Source organism: Calidris pugnax, unplaced genomic scaffold, assembly GCF_001431845.1.
Source record: "Calidris pugnax isolate Ruff unplaced genomic scaffold, ASM143184v1 scaffold24, whole genome shotgun sequence".
In the NCBI taxonomy this organism is placed as follows: domain Eukaryota; kingdom Metazoa; phylum Chordata; class Aves; order Charadriiformes; family Scolopacidae; genus Calidris; species Calidris pugnax.
The window spans coordinates 23,832,092-23,855,624 of NW_015090922.1; the positions used below are offsets into that span (position 1 = coordinate 23,832,092).

Consider the following 23,533-nt stretch of genomic DNA (forward strand, 5'->3'; position numbering starts at 1 on the left):
CCCACATGCAGTCTGTATCAGCAGGGCTCTGCCAGAAATTGATTCAAGTCTAAAGACTCTAGAGTTGTATTAACAATACTAAAAGTCTTGACAAAGAAGATCAGTGATATTTTAGGCAGCTTAAGATGATGTGACTTCTCCTTGCTGTACGCACCCTCTCAGGGGAGTATAATGGCACAAGAAAACATCTCAGCTGACGTGTTGCCAGTGCAGGTTGGGCTTGGCTGAGTCACTGTACCATGAAATGCATCTGAGGCACAGGTACGCCTTTCAGTCTGCTACCTCTGACACAGCACAGAACTTTGTAAATAGCTATTTTGTGCACTGGAAGTCTATTATTACTTCACACAAACACTTCTGTTCTCACCATGTTAGTGGCAGTAGGAAGCAGACATTTAAACTGTTAGGCTAGGCAGCTTTACCATAGTACGTTGTCTACAAAACCTGAATGCTTTTCAGTATACAACTGGAAAAGTAATATTTTGGCAAGTTTACCTTATAGAAAAGCAGGATGAAGTTGATGGCAAAAGCAACAAACAGCGCCAGCATCCTCATGTTGTAAAAGTTTCGTGCAAAATAATTCTGAAAATAGAAACAGAACATGAATATACTTTGTGTAATAATGATACCACAATCATTATTATGTTGTTGCACGTGGGGTTTTTTTGTTTGTTCCCCTGATGGAGATTTTAAATAGCATTATAAATGGGGACGGGGTGGGAGGGTGAGGAATAAAACATTTTGAGTGATACATTGTACAAATTCTCTTCTACTCCGTATGTGCAGTAACGGATAAAGGACCTTTTGTTTCCCTCCATGCCGAAAGGGATGAAGGACTTCTAATTGCTGTTTATATGTTTTCATTATCCTCTAAATACACTTAGAGACAACACAGAGACATCACAATGTAATAGTAGTGTAACTAATACAGAAATCTCCATCTTCCCTGTACCTCAATATTCTTGCATATGGCAAGTTGTTACTTTCACCAAGAAACAAAAATGTCTGCATATAAGTTTATTTTAAATCTTCTTATATTAAAAAATCAGTTGTTTTTCTACCAGTTCAGCAAAAAGTTCATCTGTGACCTAAGTACCATAAGCAGAAAGCTTCTCTTACATCATGATGCTATCAAAAGGATTGCAGAAATCTAGCTTTTCCCTTCTTGACAATTTAGAAACCTTTTTAGAACCATTTTGAATTCTTTAGCTCTCACATGGGAACTCCTCCATTTTTCAGTCCTAACCATAGATGATTATTAGTGAATTATTAAATGAGACTATTAGAAGAAAAAATAAAGAAAATCCACATAACTGCTACGTGATTAGCCTAAAAGCAAATCTGAGTTCAAAAGCAAAACTTAAACACCTGATTCCTTATTAAGATTGCAACTGCAGTTTTATAGTTTTGCCATACTACTCATGTTGGACGTAGGCTGTCCCTACATAATTGTATCTACCAGATATATAGCAAAACTGTATTTCTTTGTGCTTTGCATTTCCCACCAGCCTCACAGAATATGTGTGGAATCTCCTAGCTAATAAAAGCATAGATTTTAAATAGTTTGAGAGCAAACCCAAAGATATCATATTTTACTGAGACATTCTCAGTTAGTTATACTATTTTAATTAGTCTTATTTTCCACAGGTTTTGAAATGTTCCTCAAACAATAGCTTGACTGTTCACAAAAAAAATAAAGTTACATCTTTTCCTATGAGATTTAGGCTAAACAATTCTTTTTATAGGAGAGCTTGTCATTTCCTAAAGGTGTATATCTCAAGGAAAGAGAAATCCTAGAGGCTCACAAGCTGCTGTGAATATGTGGGACATTTTATTCACATAGAAATGCATGGCTGTTTTCCCATGAGGGACAGGCATCTCTAAAGGTCTGGGTTTTGGACAATAATAGTTTTCCTAGGAATTAATATCTTGTGTACTAAGCTATTTGTGTGTTTCTGGTCTCTAACATTCCAGCTAAACTGTTGGTTTTATGTCCTTTTTATGGATAGTGGTGGACCTAATGAGGTTCACCAAGTGCAATTTTGTCTTTATGTTGGTAGAATAATACAGAAGTAGATTTCCTTGCCAACAGCTAAACACATGGTTTAGGGAACAACTTACAAGAAGCTTCTGTTGGTATGCAATGATTTTCTTCCAGAAAGCTGATTCCTGAACTTCTGGTTCTCCATATCTGTGAGTATGAAGTTGTCTTAATTTCTGTTTCCCTTTGTCTTCCTTGGCTTTCTCTTCTTTTTCTCCATCTTCTCCTCTTAGGACACAAATGAAGCCAAAATAATACATCAAGTTAATAACATTGCTAAACAAAACATTAAAACCACACCCCAGAACAGGCCATTGCATCTTTTCATGAGGCTCAAGTAGTCATGACTCATGCAGCTCACACACATGAATAACAAGGAGACATATGTCTCTTCAGCCCAAAGCTCTGGCAAGGGTGACAAACTGCTTAGGTTTACAGATAATTAAACTTATTAAACTTATTAAACTCGTATGGCACCCTGAAGGGAGGATGCTAACTGACAGAGGCAGCTAATCAGACTCTGCCAACCTTATTACCTGAGGGCCTGCTTCATAATTGTGCAACTAATATTTGCATTGACAAATGTCTGTGAGCTGACAGCTATATGTCTCTTTGAGCGCCTGTATGTCTAAGTGCTCCCCTCCAATCTCATGCACTTGAACTATCTGGTTCCCATACAGGTTGCAGAAAGCTTTGTTTCTTCTTGCATTTACAAGCCAAACTTAAAATTTTAAATTCTGCATTTCTGCCCACCTAAGGAATTCATAAGCACCTGCTTCAAGAGGAGACGAGAATAAGAAAGCTTGACAGCATTCAATGTGTGATTATCACCATGCTACACAGTTTCAGAAAGTCATCATTAGTGGGATGCCTTCTCCAAACACATGATCTAAGGAACTGTGAATTATCTTGGAAGATAATTTGACCTGACAGCATGATAGATGAAAGGATCACAGAATTCCATTTGAAGCCGAACCAGAGTAAGAGGCAACTTATAAGTTACATTATTTATCTATACCTATCTACAAACAGAATAACTGATCTTCTAAGCTGCTTCTCTTACCAGAATACACTCGATAAACTTTCACTTGAAAGTTTGTCTCATGTTAGAAGTGGCTTCAGGGCAGCTAACAGTGCAAGGCACTGCACTCCTCACAGAGAATACAGGTATCACTGTGGCTCACATGGTCAAGCAGAGCAACCAACAGACAAGTGACCTTCACATGCCAGCAAGACTCTCCTTCACGAAGTTATACTGGCTAAATTAGAAATTTGCTGTAGTGATTAGGAAAAAGAGTTTTTACTGGCAAGTGTTTGTCATCCCAGGAGAACAATAAGGATAGAGCTTGAGATTAAGGGATCCACTTAGAATTTTGACAGTGATATATCAGCTGCAGGAATTGTACACATATCAGAAACAATAAAATACAGGGATGGAGTGCCATACTTTTTATTCATTAAAACCAAGCACAATTTTTTCCCTTCCACTATTTTCATTCTAAGCTAATCTCATTAACATTAGATTTTAACATATCTTAAAAAGACTAAAATGATCATTTATCAAATGCTAACACTTGTTCTTCATAAAGATGTGAGAGTACTCATGGCAAAACAGATTAAGTCTCTACCACAGATGGATAACAAGTCTCTGGAACCAGATTCTCTTACAATTTTTCCCAGAGATTTTATTCTAGCTTTCAGACTTGTCAAGAAAAACTTAATCAAACAGATTATGAAAGAAATTAAATCGGCATTACAAAGGAATGCTGTTGGAAGAGGGAAATTCATAAAATCTCGAGTGACGTATTTACATGGCATTTCCTTGGATGTGTACAGTTGTGGAGGGCAGTTAAAAAAAATTTAAAGGCACAGATGTAAGTACAAATCGAGCTGGTTTTTCAGTGAAACTAACCACATTTTGTAGGATCATGGGTTAAGGTAATACATACTCTGCTTTTTCAGGTTCAGATTTTGTTTCCTCCTTCTCCTCCTTTTCTTCTTCTTTCACCTGTTCCTACAGAAAGTCAGATCAAAAAAAGCATCTAAACTTTATTATACAGTACGGTGTTAGTTAAAAGGATACAAAGAGTGCAGAATTTGTTTTTTTTTTCTTCTTTTTTTAAACAATTGAAACCCTGAGAGAAGATGGTCTTTCATTCGTATTTACAAAGATTCATTTTAACCCTGAATTAAAAGCAAACCAAAAAACTATGTATTTAGAGAAGGCTGTGGGAATTCGAGTTTATGACATCAGAGAGGATAAACACCAGTAATTATATGTGATTCCTTAAAAAATATGCCACAAACCCCAGAAAAACATAGATACAAGTTTTTTTTTCAAGTTTATACTTAATATATGGAAGAGAGAAACACATAGCAGAAATAAAAGATTCAGTTACCTGGACTTTTTCCTGCACCTCAGGCATTGGAGCTACGGAGGGAGTGCTCAGTAAATCACTCAAACCAGCATTTGGATTGTGGGGGATCAATTTATACTGTCCACCTTCTCGTTTCAAATCCAAACCAAATATATCTGAAAGTAGATCACTCTCTTCTGATAAAGTTCTCAGATCTGTCAGGTCTTCTGTAGGCAACACAGCTTCTGTGGGCTTCCTCTCCCCCTCTTCTCCTTCCCCACGCACCTCATCCTGAGTGGGATCTGGCATATTAGCTAACAGTTCAGCCACCTTGATTTTCTTTGCTCCTTCTACCAGGCTTCCTCCAAGCAGCAAACTGCATATGATGCGAAAGAAGCCCCGGACAACACTACAAGCAAAATGTAGTAAGCCCATCAAAATGCTCCAATAGAAAGAAAACAAAGCCATGACCATGTCCTTCATGGTCATTTTCTTCACTTTTTTCATCTGTTTCTTTAGGCTTTTCATGCTGAGCATTTTCATAAGAGTCATTAAATTATGCTTGAGAGCTACTAATGCTGACTTCATGGTCACAAGAGAGAAGAAACCTATTCTAGGATCCTGTTCCTCAGGCTTATCTTTCTCATTCTCCTCTTTATTTGCTGACCTTTCATTTAGATCTGACTCAGAGATCTGGGCAGCCAGTTGCATTTCAAAAATGGTATCCTCACAGAAATTTACAAAAAGCTCCATCTTTTCTTTCTCTCCACCTTCATTTACGACATCAAATATAAATTGTCTCTTTGACTCTTTTACCTGAGGTTTCTCCCACTGAGTCCGACTTGACTCACTTATTTCAAAATAAACTCGTTCAATACGCTTTGCACTGCCCATGATTTCTATGCGTCCAAGGAAAGGCTGGAAGTAGTTCAGCACACTCTCTGACAGTTCAAGAAAAGTTTGCAAGCGGGTATCATGGGGCATGTGCTCTGACAGATTGGTCAGGAGAACAGCAACATTGAAACCAATGTCTTTGGCAGGTTCATGGAATCGTTTCACAAACTCCTCATAGTCCAGAGTCTCATTCTCATCTGTTTCAGCACATGATAGCAGAAACTCAGTTTCAGACTGGGTGTAATGCTTATGACTTTCCATTGCCTTGTGAAAATCCCTCTTTGAAATTATCCCTTTACCATCAGGGTCATATTCTTTGAATGCATCAGAGGAAGTCAAATCCTTCAATTTTAGGAACATATCAAAAAACTTCAGAATCATCTCCACGTTGTTGGACGATTCCACGAGCATATCAACCATCTGCTTGCCAATAGTTCCATTCACAACATTACCTAGACATGATGACATTAAGTTAGAGATACTGATGGCAGCAAATGTTTTGGCAAAGTGTATAATAATCACTAGTGAAATATTCACAGTAAGGATGATAAACTATTGGCTAACGTACTCACATGAGAGCCAGCTATAAAATCAGAAATCTTTTACTAATAACAATACCCTAAGACTTGGAAAAAAAAAAGTAACTAAGTATTTGCCATCAAAGAAATTATGAACTAACAAGCCCTACAGAGACATATCTGTTACATTAAACATGAGGAAACATACTATGAATTTTACATAGACATAACTAGTGTCACGTTAGTTAGATGAGTAGTTCAGTAAGGCTGCTCATGAAGTACAGCCTACATTACTAAGAATTTACTTTGCTCTCCGTGACCTTCTATGAGCAAAGCAGTAGCAATGCATGCTACACTGCAACCTATGCTGCATTTGTTGCCCTCCCAGTTCTCTCAAGAAAATAAAGGTGATAGGATACATGTAAGAAGCAAAAAGGAAAAGCAGATCTTTGTATCATTTATGCATATGTCTGGTTAGTCTAGTATTAGAAACACTAATACAATACCATGAAGGAACTAAAGAAACAGCAGTATTTCTTTATAATGATCACATTCACTGGGGAATAATAATTTCAGGTACTAGCTATAAAAGACCTTCAACCTAGTCACTAAACAAATCAAAGCCTGTTCTCTATCAAAATAAATCCAATATAGTAAAGGTGTTAATAAGATGACTGATAAATGGTTCAGTTTCTAGAACTCAAGATTCCAACTTCAATAGCAAAAAAATTTTTCACCTAAGCCAAAAGAGAAGGCAAGTCCATGGAAACAAAGTAAAACTTTGGCCAGAGCTGGATTTTATATAATTATGTCATTCAGAACTAATATAAACTATATCAACTACACTATATAAATCTCCTGTTTGCTTTAAGACCTAACAATTCTTCTCACAATTGAGACATGAAAATTAAAATTCCAAAGGAAAATGGAGCATTATTTCTCAAAAGAAGACAATCATAAAGGTAAAAAGTTTGCTAGAATAATTCTGAAGGAGGATTTTAAATTAATTTTTTACTACCTTCCAGCATAGACAGCAACATGACAACCATATCCTTCTGAAGATCCATCAATTCCTTCAGTAATTCAATTTGACTGGAGTCCTAAATAATGAACACAATATATGTAATAAGATATCTATTGACTTCTTTGACATTAATATGTGTGCATGCATTTTTCATCCTGAAAAAATGAAATTAAGAAGCTACTAGTGTTAAAGCTGGTAATAGAATGAAAAAAATAATTAATTGCTTGATTCCTTAGAGTACATTTACAGGATCAAACATTTACACGATCATCTGTTTAGAAGACAGTAATTTAATAAAGACAAAGTGAAAACTGAAGGTGATGAATAACCGGGTATGTCAAGCTCACAGAGGATGCCTCTGTAATGTTTCATGTCAGCTAAAGTATCGTCGCTGTTGGTGTAAACAAATTTACAGCTATGAAGACCTGTAAAATCAACAGGCAGCAGCCCATAGAGCTCAATGTATAACATGAATCATAGTGAATATCAATGAACTTTTCTGGGGAGAAATAAGAGTTGAAATAAAATTTCAAAATATTTATGAACAAAGTTCCACTAGTATATCCTTAAATAGATATGATATTGATTCTTTTAACGATCTTTTATCTCATTCGGCTTATCAAGTTTACCATTTCACTTGACAATGATTTCAACCTGGAGTCTATCTGGATCAATTTATTCAACTACCTAATTTATTCCTCAGTGATACATTGTTGCATCGTGCCGTTGATAAGGCATACTTAAGCATTGCTGGACTTCAGTGATTAGTACAACAAATTCAAGGTACTTTACGGCAATTTGGATCTTAGATGGAAAACAGCACAAGTTGGAAATAATCATGGAATTGTTGGAGTTGGAAGGGACCTTCTAGAGATCATCTAGTCCAACTGCCCTGCAAAAGCAGGATTGCCCAGAGCACATTACTCAGGACTGCATCCAGGCGGGTCTTGAAAATCTCCAGAGAAGGGGACTCCACAACCTCCCTGGGCAACCTGTTTCAGTGAAGATATCCAATTGATTTATATTGTAAATATTCCTTATATTTTTTTTTACTTTGAAAGTTCCTTACAACCTGGATGATCTTTGTTCATTTAGATTAAAAATTTTACTTTTATTTTCTGCCCGCAGCATACCTGTAGCACAAAGTCTACACATTTAAGCAATCAGCCTGCTTTCAGCCATAAAGTCCCAAGGGCAAGGAGTGAAGTCATTTGAGCAAGACTACTTTACTTTATGCAAAGAATACTTACATGGACATATTTGTAGCCAAATAATGAAATCTAAAAACCTCTAAGCCTTCAGAGCTGTATTCCTTTACAACAACGAAAACCTTTACAAGCCTACAATGCTTTTCTCTGAGAATGTAAAATTACCTAAAAAATTTAGAATCACTACATTTAATAAAGATGTGTAATTCCTTTAAAACAGGTAAGTTGAAAAATGCCCTGTTAAAGGATAGGATCTTCCTCGTCTAATTATAACACCCTAAAGACCTGTTTATGCCAGTTCTCTACACTATTTCTATAGTTTATGAAATGATTACTCAAAATGATTACTCACATCCAAAAGCAATTCATGCACTCTAAGGTCTGATTACCTCTTCCTCTACTAAGATCAGAAAAGGCTTAGATGCCAAAATGCATTGAACTAGGGTTTAACAATGATGAACAAGGGTTCAATGCAGGACACGTCAATGAAGATGGGTCCTGCATAAAAGGCTCATGCAAAGTGCAGAAAACACAGTGACAGAACTTTGTTATGAAAGACAGGAACTAGCTAGTTCTTTCTGAATATCCATGATATGCTTCATTTGCAGCTTGATCTAATCAGTTCTGTGCCTGTGGCCAGTATTCCTATTATAGGCCTGCTATTCACACCCACTACAATTTTGCAATTTACTCCTTCAACTCTATTGTATTCTATCACCTCTATCTCTTATTTTTGCTCATATTTCCCCGATTAACTGTTGTTATTATTGACTCAAACATATTAACAACTCTGTTTATCTTTTACAAAAAAAATTAATAACTTTAAAAAGAAAAAGTAAACCAAAAAGATACCTGAGACAGCTTCATCTGCATGTGGGCAAACACATGAAGAAAACCAACTACAGCATCCCATAGCCTGCTGTGTGCCAGACTTTGCTGATTCCCAGTACATGGCCCCTATTGTTCAGGCAACAAAAAAAGAGAAAAGCAGAGTTTATTTGCAAGAAACTCAACAAAATCAGGAAGGAAGATATACAGGCAATGCATAGCTCAGAGCTGTCCTTTAGAAACTACTATGAAAAATTAAGAAGAATTATCTATTTAATAACACCACTGACTGTAAGCAACGCCTATTCCTAATAACCATTCTGGCTCTTTTTTATCCAAGTCCCAATTGACTAATTCAGAACTACAAAAAGTATATATCCTTGAAACTTTAAACTGCAAATGCCAAAGGGGTACAGATCTTCAAGCTGTACCCCATGTAGTTCTACAAATCAGAAATAACTTCAAAGAATCATAGAACTGTCTAGGTTGGAAGGAACCTGTAAGTCCAACCATCAACCTAATACTGCCAAAACCAACACTTAACCATGTCCTTAAGTGCCATATCTCTATGTCTTTTAATTACCTCCAGAGATGGGGACTCAACTACTTCCCTGGGCAGCCTGTTCCAATGTTTGATAATCTTTTTGGTGAAATTTTTTTTCCTAATATGCAACCTAAACCTCCCCTCACACAACTTGGGGCCATTTCCTCTTGTCGTATCACTTCTTACTCTGGAGAAGAGACCTGCCTTTCATGAAGCCATGCTGGCTGGGCCTGATCACCTGGCTGTCATGCACGTGATGCATAATGGTACCCAGGATGACCTGTTCCATGAACTTCTCTGGCACTGAGGGCAGACTGTCAGGTCTGTAGTTCCCCTAATCCTTCTTCTGGCCCTTCTTGTGGATGGACGTCACATCTGCTAGAAGCCAGTGAACTGGGACCTCCCCGGTGAGCCAGGACCACTGGTAAATGATGGAAAGTGGCTTGATGAGCCCTTCTGCCAGCTCCCTCAGTACCCTTGGGGGTCCCATAGAATTGTGTATGTCTAAGTGCTGTAAGCAGGTCCCTCACCACTTCCCTTTGGATTATGGGGGCTTCATTCTGCTCCCCACCCCTATCTACTTGCTCAGGAGGCTGGTTACTCAGCAGTTGGCCCTAGTACTAAAGACTGAGGCAAGGAACACATTAAGTACCTGAAGGTTAATGCAAAATCAGGATAAGGGATTAGAGAATCAGATCCCTGATTATTTATTTTTTTTCCCCCAGCATATTCTAGCTCTTGTAGAACACTGCACTAAAAAATATTCTTCCAAAAATTTCAACTTTTAAAAGGCAGGAATACAAAACTCTCTTGAAGCCTCAAAGGATAACAAATAAAAACTTTACCAGCTAACAATGCTACTTGTGATTTGTGAAATATGTATACATTACATACATGTACACACATGTTTCTAAGCTGCCTCCACTCATACTTATTCAGTCCTACTCTATAACATTTCATCCTCATGAACTATAAAATACTATTTTTGTAAAAGTGATGTGTGACTTTGGTATTTCAGACACAGCACTGATGCCTTAAAATAGCCTGACAGAAAATGCAACCTAATGTTCTGTTGACTAAATAGCAACTACGTTTTGCATTGACTTCAGTTTCTTAATGGTTTAGAAGACTTTAAAGCGGGTAACACTGCTGCAGTCTAGGACAAAATAAAACAAAACAAAAAACCCCAAACCTCTACTCTCTTGCATACAACCAAAGGACAATTATTTACTAAAATCTGTAAATTTGACTAAATAGCTAACATTCCAAAAGAGTAGTGACATATATATAGATTTTAAAACGTCACTTCCTACTTAAATAAATGCACTATAATAATGTTGAAGCATAAGTGCATCTATATTATATTTCTGTTATATATATACACACGTAATGTCTTCATGTCAAATTGTTAATAATTAATAATCATTATTAATTTTCTTTCAAATCCATAAAATTCCAATTTTTATTGGAATTATTATTCCAGTAATTTACCTGGATATACTCTGTGAGAGTATTGAAAACTTGCTTTGCAACCTGGATGGCTTTTGAAAAATTTCGTTGTCCTTGCTCATCAATAACATCCTTCCCAGAATAATACCAATAGAAATCACTAATGGATTCCTAAAAAACAGTTGTGAGAAGCACAAAGAGATTTTGTAATCAAACTGTCTCTAACCAGTTATTCATCAAGATAAGATAAAATAACATTAGATAGCATTCTAGCTTTGAAAAGTATTGAAAGGTTTTAAATGACCCCCAAACAATTCTTCAGGAATTGCAGTTCACCTCAAAAGAACCAATAGGAAAACAGTTCATAAACTGAGATAAATAATTATAAAAAAAACCCAGAGCAAACCTTAAAATAAAATAAATAAAAAATTAGATCTGTTGGTACCTGCTCTTAGAAATACAACTGCCTGCATTCTGAAAAGGACTACTCAGTAGCATTACCATGCTGCATGCCTTTCATTAAACAATCTCTCTTTATACTGTGTGCTTGACATCTAGTCAATAATGGGTGCAAATGTTGCTTTGTGTGCATGATTCCTCTTTCTGTCTTCCCCAAAGGTGAGCTTATTAAAAAGCAATGGAATGAAAATGATTGTATTGTCCCTACAACTTCTACAGCATGCATAAGGATAAAAAGCAACATTGATAACAGCAGCAACTTAAAACACACCAGTTTTCAAAGCCTGGAATTCTCAGACCCTATAAATAAGTTGCTAAAGGGAAAACTTAACTAAATACATTAAAATAAGCCAACAAAATATGTTATCAGGCACAGTGATTTTCAGAAAGATGATAATAATAGGTAGAAATTATTAAGAGTTATCACAAAATATGTTTTCATGTCTTTCACATGCTCCAATCTGAAAACAAATTAGATTTTTTTTTTTATTACTCTCTACTGGGTTGTGAAAAGGTAATGTTTTCACATTTAAAAGATTAGGCAGATAATTCAAATCAGAGCTTTGAGGGGTTTTTAGTCTAGCATTCTGCCTTTTTTTTTTTTTGTCCTTAGAAAATGACGTGCTGTTCTTATGCTTCATTCACTTCATCCTACCCCATGACTACCCATAAAGCAGCCCAGTGTTCAGACTAAATCAGAACATGGATAAAAAAGCAGGTGCCTGAAGCTTAACTTGAACAATACAAAACAATTTTCAGTCACAGGGTAGTCTCAATCAACAATTGGCTAATGGTATTCACTGATACACTTAGCACATATCTACTTTCTGCCTGCTCTCCTGGGTTAACAGACTTCATTGCACTCTTGCATGTAACGGCTGACATTAGTCTTTCACACTTTTGTCACCTTTGACTCTCACAGTTCAAAATAACAACCCTTAAAGAACTGTAACAGCCGTTCTCATCAACATGGGCTACCGTGACCAGAATAAATGTCATGACAAACAAATGTGCTCCTTTAATAAAACTGAACATTTTGTGATAAGAATGAAGTTTGACTTTGCTGTAAACAGAACTATTGTGGCAGCAAACTATGCACTGCTGAAGGAAATTCTAGATAAATTCAGAAATTTGGAGTGTCCACATAAAAACTTCTGCCTTATGATCAAAATATATGAAATTTTTTTTTTAAATGGTATATATTCTATAGATGCAAGTCATTACTGCCATCTACTTAATTAGTATGTAAGTTAACCTACCTGAACTCTTAATAAGTAATCCACAGTGGAAATTATAATATTAACAGTTGTGTTGTTACCAGTTTGAGTTCTCAGGTAATTCTGAAAATCTAAAAATTCAAATAAAAGTTTAATTTAAATTTATTTCAGTGTTAAAGACTTACAAAACCACTCCTGAAAATTAATTCTCATTTAACGTGATCTAGAAAAGTATCGCTTAAAGGAATGGATTTTTTTTTACTTTTTTTTTTTTCTGCAACAAACTGTTTTAAGAGTTTCAGCATTTTATTGCAGAGATCACATACCAGTTAACTTCTGAAGCCAGAATCTTGATTATCTGTTTCATCTGTTGAATTTTAATTGGTCTTATTTTCATCTCATTTATGAGCAAATTTACATTTCTAGAACTCCATCGATATCAACAGAATCATACCCAGTATATATTTTGTTAAGCAAAAGCAAAATGAAATCGCATAATTATACAATTCCTGATTACAAAGTCATAAATATGTCCAACGGCTAACAAAAATTATCTTTTTTTTCTTTACTTCTTTTTCTTCCCAAATAATGATAAGAGAACACAGGGAAGTGTATGAAATAATAAACATACGCTCAATATAATGTATTTGTTTAATTTATTTTTTTATATTTAAAATACACGTTATTTCTTCAAGAAAGGTATTGTGTATGTTGTAACTTCACATACAATTCTAACTGACATTAGTGCCAAATAGTGCACACTAAGAAGCATACAAATGACAAAGAACAATAAATATACCTCCCTGTTATATTTTTCCTCTGAATCTTCACTGACTAGAAGATATAAACCATGTGCATTTTCCTATATAAATTTACCTTTCCTAGTAGGTCAAGATTCAAAAATCATCATTTTGGAAAGCATTATTTTTTCTACAAAGTTAAAGCTGATTAAAAAATCTGGCAATTTAGTTCCATACAAATATTTTCCTTTCATGTACAGTCTAGCACCTACTCCACCTTTCATGGTATTTTATGAAGACTGCAAAACCTTCAGCAATGAAGAGCTTTTATCTTTCATTACCATCACCTTGGCTCAGCTGACTGGCAGCCTGCCCACAAACCTGAATTATGTCCTTCACAAAGCAATTGAAGGAAGCGGAAGAGGTCACAGGTGAACTCATCATCCTGCATCACCTTTTCTCCTGTAGAAAGGCCAGATGGAAGCAGATTATCACAGGCTGCCATGTAACACCCCACAGCCCCTGAAGAAAATCTCCATATTTAATTTTAAAAAAGACAGAAGGGGAGAGAAAATTTGTAACCACCAAGCTATCTGAAGCACATACGACTTGTGCTTGGCAGATAGTTATTTGGTTAAAAAAATAAATAAATCATGAAACGTAACTTCTGATTTATAAATATGGCAGCATGAGCTTGGCAACATTTTATAAATAACCCATGATTTACATTCTTGTTTGACTTTGCTGGGCATAAATGCTGCATTACATACAAAGGTTAGGATCAGATTAATCTGTTTACCATTTATCACAAAACAAGGTACTTAAAATACAGAGAGATTTAATCAAACATTAATGAAAATAATTCCTCAAATAAACTATTAGATTTTAAAATACTCTAAAATAGCCCATGAAATTTACACCTGTGCACATTGTCAAGAATCATTTAGGCTGACATATTTGAGGATTTAGCACCTGTTGGCTGCTGACAAAATGGATGTTGGGCATTTGTCTCCTTGGACAAAACAAAGCAATATACTTATGATGAACTAGAACAAATGGCAATGTGCTTTACTGAATTAGGCCCTTCAGGTCATTTTTTTGGTAAGTAGCTAATATCCACACGTATAAAGCTTCAAATTATTTTCTTGATTCTTCACAAGAAGTAATATACTAAAAAGCTCTCCATTAACACATCATTACTCCCATTACATCAATACATACAATTAACTTTGTGCATTTGACACAAGAATAGGACAAACCACCGTTCCCCCAGGAAAACAATCACGGCTGAGGAAAACGCAGCTAAAAAAATTACACAGGAGGACAACAACATTCGAAAACAATAAAGGCCAACTGTTGAAAGTAAGGAAATTCCCATATAGGACTTTGGAAAAGAATATGGAATGTGTATGGCAACAAAAATAGAAGGCATAAAAACTTCTAATTTTTAAGAATATACACCATTTGAATAGGTGGCCAAGTGCCATTTGCAGACAACAAAAGGAAAGGAGATAAAAATGTAAGCAAAATGCAAAAGAATTTGGGAGATTTTTTTTTTTTTTTTAATGGGGAGATATTTTAGGCTTTTATCTGAACTTCAAAATCCCATGTCTGCAAAGACAATTTTTTTAGTGGGCAAACAGAAGGAAACCAGAAGAGTAACTAAATTAAAAAGGAAAAAAAGGGTTTTTTTAGAAAGTTTATAGACAATAATTATTGCATTAGCAATTGCTGGCATACTGTTATATGTGGATAACTCTTATTATGTCTACATTTATAAATTATTATGTTATTATTACATTATTACAGCTGAATTGTAAACAGTATTTAATGCGATTTGAACCACATACAAGCAGGAACATGATCAGATGTTTAACTTTAGATAAGTTCATGAATGACTATAAATTCAAGCTAATGGATTTATCAATCCACTGCCTGTGAATTTTGAAGTGAGAAGCTTCACTACAATGGTAGGATTAGGAAGCAAAAACATTAAAAAAACTAATATGAATAGTTAAAGGTAAAGAATTTCCCTCTTTCCTGTTGCCACCATGACACACTGTATTAAGAGCCAGTATCACCACAGTATATGCAAGCACATTTTCTTGTACACAGGGACAGATAAAATGCTCTTCCTCCTAATTCCAGACCTGTACTTATCACAGTGTCAAACAATATGCAATTCTTTCTCCAAGAATGACCCAAATACTATAAATGACATTCCATGACATTTTCCTCAATCCCAGACATGAATCCAGATATATAGTTTTCCAGTCACAGAAGACTGAAAACCCTTTCAGCTAATTAAATTACTCTCTGTCAGTGCTGTTTAATGTATACATATAATATATGCCCAAGAACGCAAGAAGGCAAAATCAAGAGGTGCTTCTGGACTTAGAAGGATATTATTCAACATTATATGCAGGTTCAGACCTGCAAGATACTTTCACATGTTGCTGGCCAAAGGCCAGAGTATAGAATATCCTGCAGGATTAGTCCCTTTTTTCTAATTTAACTGAACACCTGTCATGCTTAAAGTTACACTTGGAGTCACATGTTTTGTCAATCTAGATGAATATTTAAATTTTGCAAAAATATGCATTAGAGAAAGCCAAATATTTGGTGGAGCCTGTACCTTCACATATGCAATGCATGTGGCTTGACTGCTGTGATGGCAATGATTTTAAAAAATAACTCACAAGGAAAATTGCTGATGTATTACAGTTGGAAAAATCAGGCCCATAAAGGGCCCAACCAAGCTCTTGCATATCAAGAGATCCCTGAATCAAAGCCATTTGTATGAGTAAGAGCACAGAATGAGTTACAGCTTAATATTTTTCCACCTCTGTTTTTCATGCCCTCGTATCAAATACAATTTTTTAGAACAAGAAGGAAAAAAAGTCTCAAGTTAAAACAATTACAGAGATTATCTTGTGAAGTAATCTTCTGGCTTTTAGTACACCCACCAGAACGTAGGACTTTTTATAAAATAAATTCCAAATGTAATATTGGAAAGTGTTTGGAAGGATCTTTTAATTAGCTCCATTATAAAGAAATCACAAAATTAATACAAGTTATTGCAAAATTGTGTGAAATCATAAGATGTTTAGGTACATCATTTCACGTAAGTTGAAAGGTCCATTCCTTTTATAAATATTTTGACATACTTCAAAATGAAGCAGAAAACCCATGTTTTCAACAGATTGGCCACACTAAGATTTAAAATAGTCCTGATTTTCGATTTCTACACTGATCAAAACCTGACTAAAACCAATGTTGATATTGTCAGGTATTTTAATTTTCAGATATTAGTTACTGACTTCAACAGATGCCTCACTGACAACTACAGAACTGATGTGCAGATCCATTTCTTTTTATAAAATCTAAGAGAACAACCTTTGCTGCTGTGCACACAAATTTATGCCAGTACATACAAAGATTTACATAGGTAATATACTTATAAAAATACACACTTCTTCTGGTAGGACAGGTTGTCACAAAACCATGTTCTTATTTTTGCTTGATATGATATATATTCTGGCATATATTTGCTTAGCTGTTAAAATGCTGCCATTGCTCATGCTGTATGTAAATGATATGGCTACACACATGAAGGCTTACAGATTAGTTTTTATGAAACTGGTAGCATGTGTTTGTGATATATAGGAACAAATGTATTGCATGTAGGAAATGAAAATAAGATTGAGTGTAAGATGAAATACATGGATTTTTTCCTTGAAAGTGCATGTGTCCAAGTGTAATAACTATTGCTCTTTTTTTAAGCCTCAACGAAAAAAATCTTTTATTACTACTCAAAAACATTTGTCTAATGCTACTTACTACAGAAATACACAAATACTTTCAGCTTTCAAAGAGGAACAGGGGTCCATTTTGATGGCAGTTAAGCAAGAGCAAAGCTCTTTCACGATAAACCAAGTGAATTTAGTCTTATCACAAGATCCAGGCAATTCTGGGTTGGATTGTGAGTGCCGCATGCCTTTGACTTCTCAAGAATCCAATTCAAATAAGAAAAGCACTTGTTTCCTCACCAAGAAATACTTAATAATTTCTCTGAACTGAAGCTATTTAAGTTCCCTTTTAAATGCAAACACTGAATCAAATACAGTGATACAAAGGTGGAAAACACCCCTCCAATGTACGCTATGGTGGTTCACACAGAATGTAGACATTCACTTTAAGTGTGACTAGGTTGGCAAAGGATGAAAGTGTATTTATTGATTTCACATTATTAATGGCTGAAAATAGCCTTGACATGTACCCTTCTTATAGCATGTGTATTATATGGCATGTGTACCACTCAGTCAGTTTAACAGAAAGTCCTTTAAGACATACTATCAGATTAAATTTCATTCGAGAAGTATATTTTATTAAAATAAGCCTTCTGCGAACTTATGGGGAAACAAAATCATGCCATGATACAATATTAAAAGATCAAAAATAAAATTGGAACTTTCCTGAAAAAAAGGAAAGATGGTAAAATAAGTTTAACCTTAATATCTTCAAGTTTTTACATCATATGATAAGTAGAATAAGTCTCTCCAAAGGAAAAAAAACATTGCACTTTCAAGATTTTTGTGACTTATAGTGAAATAGCATAGAGTACGAGCGTTAAATGAAAAGTGAAAAAAACATTACAACATAACAAGAATTTCTATATGTCTTTGGTTTTGAACCCCCCTTTTTTGAAAAAGAAACATAACAATCAAAACAAAATACATAGAGAAGAAACAACATTGAGTACATCACAAAAAACAAGTAAGAAACACATTTGCTAAAGAACCATCAATGTTGTTACCAGTGGGGGTTCCAGGGTTTGGAAAGGGAAGGTAGTACCAGTCAGAGGAATATCAGGACAAGGAGCTTACGATGCGGACAGCACAAAGAAACAGTTGGAATAGAGCAATAAGTCTCACATCCTTGTTGTCTCAGTACAGGACTTTCTACCTATTGCCAATGTTGACATTGGACCAGAAACTATATAGCACTGACTTTGAAGAAAAGTTGACTCTATTCCTGTGTCAACAGCAGTTTTTCTTTTACTTTGGCAAGAATAGTTTCAGGCTTACAGGTTGTAAACTCAATGACAATTAGTTATTAATATGCTTCTGCATCAGATTCTAATGATGTGAGAAACAGGCTACAGTGTACATTTTACATCACAATCCCTTGGGAATCAAGAAAATGATCTTTAATGGAGGAGTAATTAATTACTCAGAGAGTAAGTATCTCCCTTGAAGAAAAAAATGGGAGAAACCATTTCCACATCTTTGGTACTTCCTTTGTAGTATTTACAGATGGTTATTCATAAGATTGCAAACAGATATATTATCTCAGGTATCCCATAAAATCTGGGATACTTTTTTCTGTACAGGAGTTTCTCCACAAACACACTGGCTGGGCTTTCATAATGCTATCAGGGATTAATATCAGTATCTGTATGGCTCTTATGTAAACTACTTTTCAATGAATTGAAAAAGGTGTGCTTCATAATATAAAAAAGTTATTATTATTATTTGAAGGAAGCATAATATCAAGAATAATGTAACCCTGAAAAGAAAAAGTACTCTTTTTGGTTTGGCTTTACTTTGTTCTGTTTTCTTGAATTTTCAATAGCTGGATATTAATACATTAAAAATGTGCTGTTAGCAAATATTATCCCTTTGTGCCAAGAAATCTGTGATATAGCGTGATTACTGAATCTTGACATTGCTGCTGTTCAGTAACAAAGAAAATAAATACACATGATCCGAAGTGTAGAATTTTGTTAATTGGCCAAATAAAAAATTTCCATTGAGAAAAAAAATTAAAATCCAGATCATCCTCCTCCCCAACATCTGGCTAGTGATGGGTTTGAGGTTATTGTTTCTGCTGAAGGGTATACACATTTTGCATTTTAAATTCTCATGGCAATGGGAACATCTCATAGCAACTGCTCCTACAAAGCTCTTCCTTTACTTAAGTAAGGAACCTTTGAGGTATAGGAACCTTAACACATCAAGTAGCTTTCAGAGCAAGGAAGAACCGTCAGTAAATATTATTGATTCCTCTAAATTAGCGATGCATCACCTCTTTCTTGTATTAACTCCTGACCGCATTAGATAATCCTAGCCAGTGACAAGTCCTCTCCTTACTAACCACCCTCATATCCTCACTGGATCCACCACTGATTTCCTGTGCTTGCACAAATCAGTGCAGCAATAAAGCCACATTCAGTACACAACAGAAATACTACAGGAGGACTATAGCACAAGGCTTTGTGTATGTATAGGTTGTTTGGGGTTTTTTGTTTGTTCATTTGCTTTTTAACATTCATCCATCACAAATACTGGGCTCACTATAATGAAAAGAAATAAAAAAGAACAGGAAAAAAAAAAAAGAACAGAGTTTAAAAAAGCTTGCTGCTCTTACATCTAGTGTGCCAGTTACTGTGCAAATCCTGAGAAAGGGAGGAAGAACAAAGTGGGGAGAGTTGACACAAAACCCAAGAACTTTGGAATACACAATTGTAATAATAATAGAAAAGAACCCACTAGTTTAAACAGTCTTACAGGAACAAAAATTCTAATCGTGTTCAGGAGCTGTACAGTGCTGACACAAAGCTAACAGCAGGAAAATTAAGGAATAGGCAGTTGTTTTTAATAATTACCATGCTCATGAGTGATGACTGAGGAAGGGAGGACAGGACAATTAGTTGAAAGAAAAGAAAACAGGGAAAAAAGAAAAAAAGTTGAGAAACTGTTTTTAGCAAATACAAAATATAGTTAGTATTGGTTTTGGCAAAAGTAGCTCTGTACTAGAAGGGAAAAATCAAATAAACAGAAAATAAAAAAAAAATATCTCAAATGAGGAAGAATAAAAATACTCTAACATAGGTAGAGTAGATTATGTAGTGTTTAAAGATTTATTTATATTTGCATGCAAAATCTGCCATTTCTAGAAATAGAGGCAGTAGTCAATAGAAAAATGAGCCAATATCTTGACAGTCCATTACAAAATCCAAGATTATAAATATTAAATTTAATTATTTAGTAGCAAAAATGTTGTCCAAAAGAGCAAAACATTATGCAGAATAAACTTCAGTAAAACATGAAAGTAATGGCCAAAACCTTATATGCCAGATAGCTGCATCAGTGCTCGATCCAGAATCTTGTGACTAAATCTTATCCATACGGGTTTACTTTATTTTGTTTACTCATATACATATAGATTTGATCTATAATTTAAACTATGGGAGCACTTTCAGAGAAGCAGCATTTATGATTGATCTTGAAGTCATTCAGACATATTTAATAGATCATGATTTTGATTTAAGACAAGCAGTTGAATATTCAAGAAATATGCCACACAAAAGAGCTACAAGCACAATAGCCAATGAGATATGCAGTGTTGCAGGTATGAATTATGAACCCCCAAATGTAATAATGATTATGCAGTCAAGCTTTTTTACCTTGTTTTTATCTTAAAAACATGTTAAAAAATTAGGTCACTGTAGGATTTAAACATAAAAATGCACCATAAAAAATTCTGAAGATAAGGGAAGAAAGTGCTTTGGTAGCTCTATTAAGTCACATGAGACTGAACCTTATGTTTCCAGACAATCACAGTAAGGGAGTAGTAGAACTTACTGTCAGACAGAAGAGAGAAATTGACACTGAACTGACAACACAGAGGGTAGAAAGCCAAATTGGTTCTAAGTCAAAAGTAAAGCAAAGATTTTGTAGTATTTCCCCAAAGACAAACAGAAAAGAATGATTTCAAAGGAAAAGCTTTCCCAGCAGACTTTTTTTTTTTTTCTAAATAACAGATACAGTTCCCTTGACCTCTAATATTTAACTTACTGCTTAACTCAATTGTCTGTTTTTCATTCCAGCCCAAACAGTTTAAGAAATTGGGCAGGAACTCTTAATTTCATTTTATGCTGAGACTGGTTAGGGACTTATGAAATGTTTTACATGCATAAACACTTCTGTTTGTAACTAGAACTTGTTTTCAATTTTACACGTAACATCATCTCTTCTTCAGAATGATGGGTAAGAGTCCTCTGAGAGTATTCTGAAACTCAACACATGCTAGTGATTTACTATTGACAAGCATGGGCTTAGGAAGGCCAATTACACATAAATCATTCTGGGGAATTGTATTTTAGCTGCAGCCTATAGATATATATTTATAGGGTTCTTTCAAATTCAGCTTGCTTCTGCAAATGTAAAAGAGAAATGTTCACAGAACATTTCTGTTAAATCAATAGTACCTGATCCCTCTTCAGTCACCATGCCAAGGCCTTCTGCTTTATTCTGACGTTCAAATGCATTTAGGTCAAGAACACTGCAATGAGAAAAATTACATTTTTCCTGTGATTAATTAAATATATATAATATTTCATTTTGTGAAAGATAGAGAAGGATTTTTTATTTCATTTAAGTATATAATCATATTAGTGTCAAGAAGATACATTTCAGTGGCTTAATATATGTATGCTATAAGATTACGAAACTCAGCTTTACAGACTTAACCTCCTTTTGCCCTACATACGACAATAGAACTTAGCTCTTTTATGATCCCTATAAAAGGGAATGGATGTGTTTATGATATAAATACTCATTTTAGGGATTACAAAGAAGCCATATTATTGACTACTTTTATATTATAGTCCAGTTCACCCCAAGCAACATGGTCCATTAGGAAACTATGACACTCAGTGTTCCTCTCCCTACACATTCTGAAAAACTGAAGGTGCCAAAGGGAATATGTATTCAACTAACCAGATTTAGCAACATATACTCTCATATATTTTCTTTTGTGAATCTACAGAGTTCTGCTTTTCGTGGCTTATCATGTCAGCTAGCCATGGGTACCTTTCCTCATAAGCAAGAATGTTCATAGAGGTCAGATGAATGTAGATGAACTGCAATAGGAGTTCTGCTGGCAAGAAACCTCACTGATTTCAAAATGAAACTTGGCCAAAACCAGTGTTAAATAAAACAGTGTAACATCATACCCTTGAAATAACAGAAGACTTGAACCACTTGATCCAGGAAACCCCTTTTAGTCCTATGGTTTATGATCTTTAATACATTAGTTATTGATAAGGTTTATTCTTAGGAATTATACATAAATACATTTAAATATATGTATATTATACACATACATTTAAATATATCTATATTTATATATATAAAATCAATATAAACTGTCAAGAAGCATGAATGGACAAAAATGTCACAGTACCTCCACGGTTTATTAAAACACAATATTCCATTCCTTTTTCTACCTTTTAAAGCAGAGGCCTAATAATATTTCTAATAAAGGCCTATTAATATTTCTAACAAAGATGGATTTTCCCAAAATCTTTATGATTACTTAACATTGATCGTTAACCTGGTCTCTGCAGGGTTACAGGATTCCTCCAGAGTTAAGAATTTGCCCATGAGGAATGCTCCTAACACTGGAATTATTTTCTTGCCTATCTCAAGTAGACACAAATGCCATCAATATTTGTGAAAAGAGTTCTTTTACCAAGGTAAATCCATATCATATGAAGATTTTCATACCATGAGCACCACCTTGTCCTTTACCCCAAATCTAGCACGTTACAGTCCCCAGGTGTTGTTTGCAAAAAGCACATAGAAGATCTTTCCAAAACTATAAATCCTGTGGAATAAAACCTAAAGGCAAAGTGATAAATTTTTAAAGTAGACATTTTCTTACCTACAGGACTGCATAAGACCAGCAAGACTCTGAAAGAATCCCACATCCTTTTTATCCTTGAGGTAGTCAAGCATTTTCTGCAATAAATGCAAATAATTTATGTAGAGAATTAATATTTATACTACATGTTAATCTAGTTTACTTCATATAATATGGATTTTAGATTACTATTGATGCTGGCATTTTGAAGTATTTCTAACATTTACAGATTAGATAAAAGAGTCTTGCAGAGAAAAATCCAGGTATCAAAAATAAAAAGAACATTTAAGGTTCATGGCATTAACAGAAAAGAAGGTCATTCATTTTGGATATTCCTTCCTAAAACATGGAAAATAAAGATAGTAACTAAAGTCAACACAGCCAGCAGAATTTAGTGTTTAATATAAACACAATCTTGCCACCACCAGGTCACAAATTTTTATTGACACTACCATTTCAGCACTGGACTGGGCTTGTCATGGCATCAGTTTGGTTTAGATTATTTTAGCTGCAACATCATGTTAGTAGTCATTTGAGTATTTTTTA

General features: G+C 34.9%; 1 protein-coding gene across 5 annotated transcripts in view; it reads right to left on the reverse strand.

The window, feature by feature from the left end:
• RYR2 (ryanodine receptor 2 (cardiac)) overlaps positions 1–23,533 on the reverse strand; it is a 408,602-nt gene that overhangs the window by 19,997 nt on the left and 365,072 nt on the right. For all 5 annotated transcript variants that reach the window (XM_014950610.1, XM_014950613.1, XM_014950612.1 and 2 more), the window contains 11 exons: positions 23,009–23,085; positions 21,552–21,625; positions 13,661–13,741; positions 12,582–12,670; positions 10,906–11,034; positions 8,895–8,999; positions 6,829–6,910; positions 4,441–5,744; positions 3,991–4,055; positions 2,122–2,269; positions 496–582 (listed from right to left, as the gene is read on the reverse strand). In XM_014950610.1, coding sequence (XP_014806096.1) covers positions 496–582; positions 2,122–2,269; positions 3,991–4,055; positions 4,441–5,744; positions 6,829–6,910; positions 8,895–8,999; positions 10,906–11,034; positions 12,582–12,670; positions 13,661–13,741; positions 21,552–21,625; positions 23,009–23,085 — 2,241 coding nt within the window. The remainder of the gene's footprint in view (positions 1–495; positions 583–2,121; positions 2,270–3,990; positions 4,056–4,440; positions 5,745–6,828; positions 6,911–8,894; positions 9,000–10,905; positions 11,035–12,581; positions 12,671–13,660; positions 13,742–21,551; positions 21,626–23,008; positions 23,086–23,533) is intronic.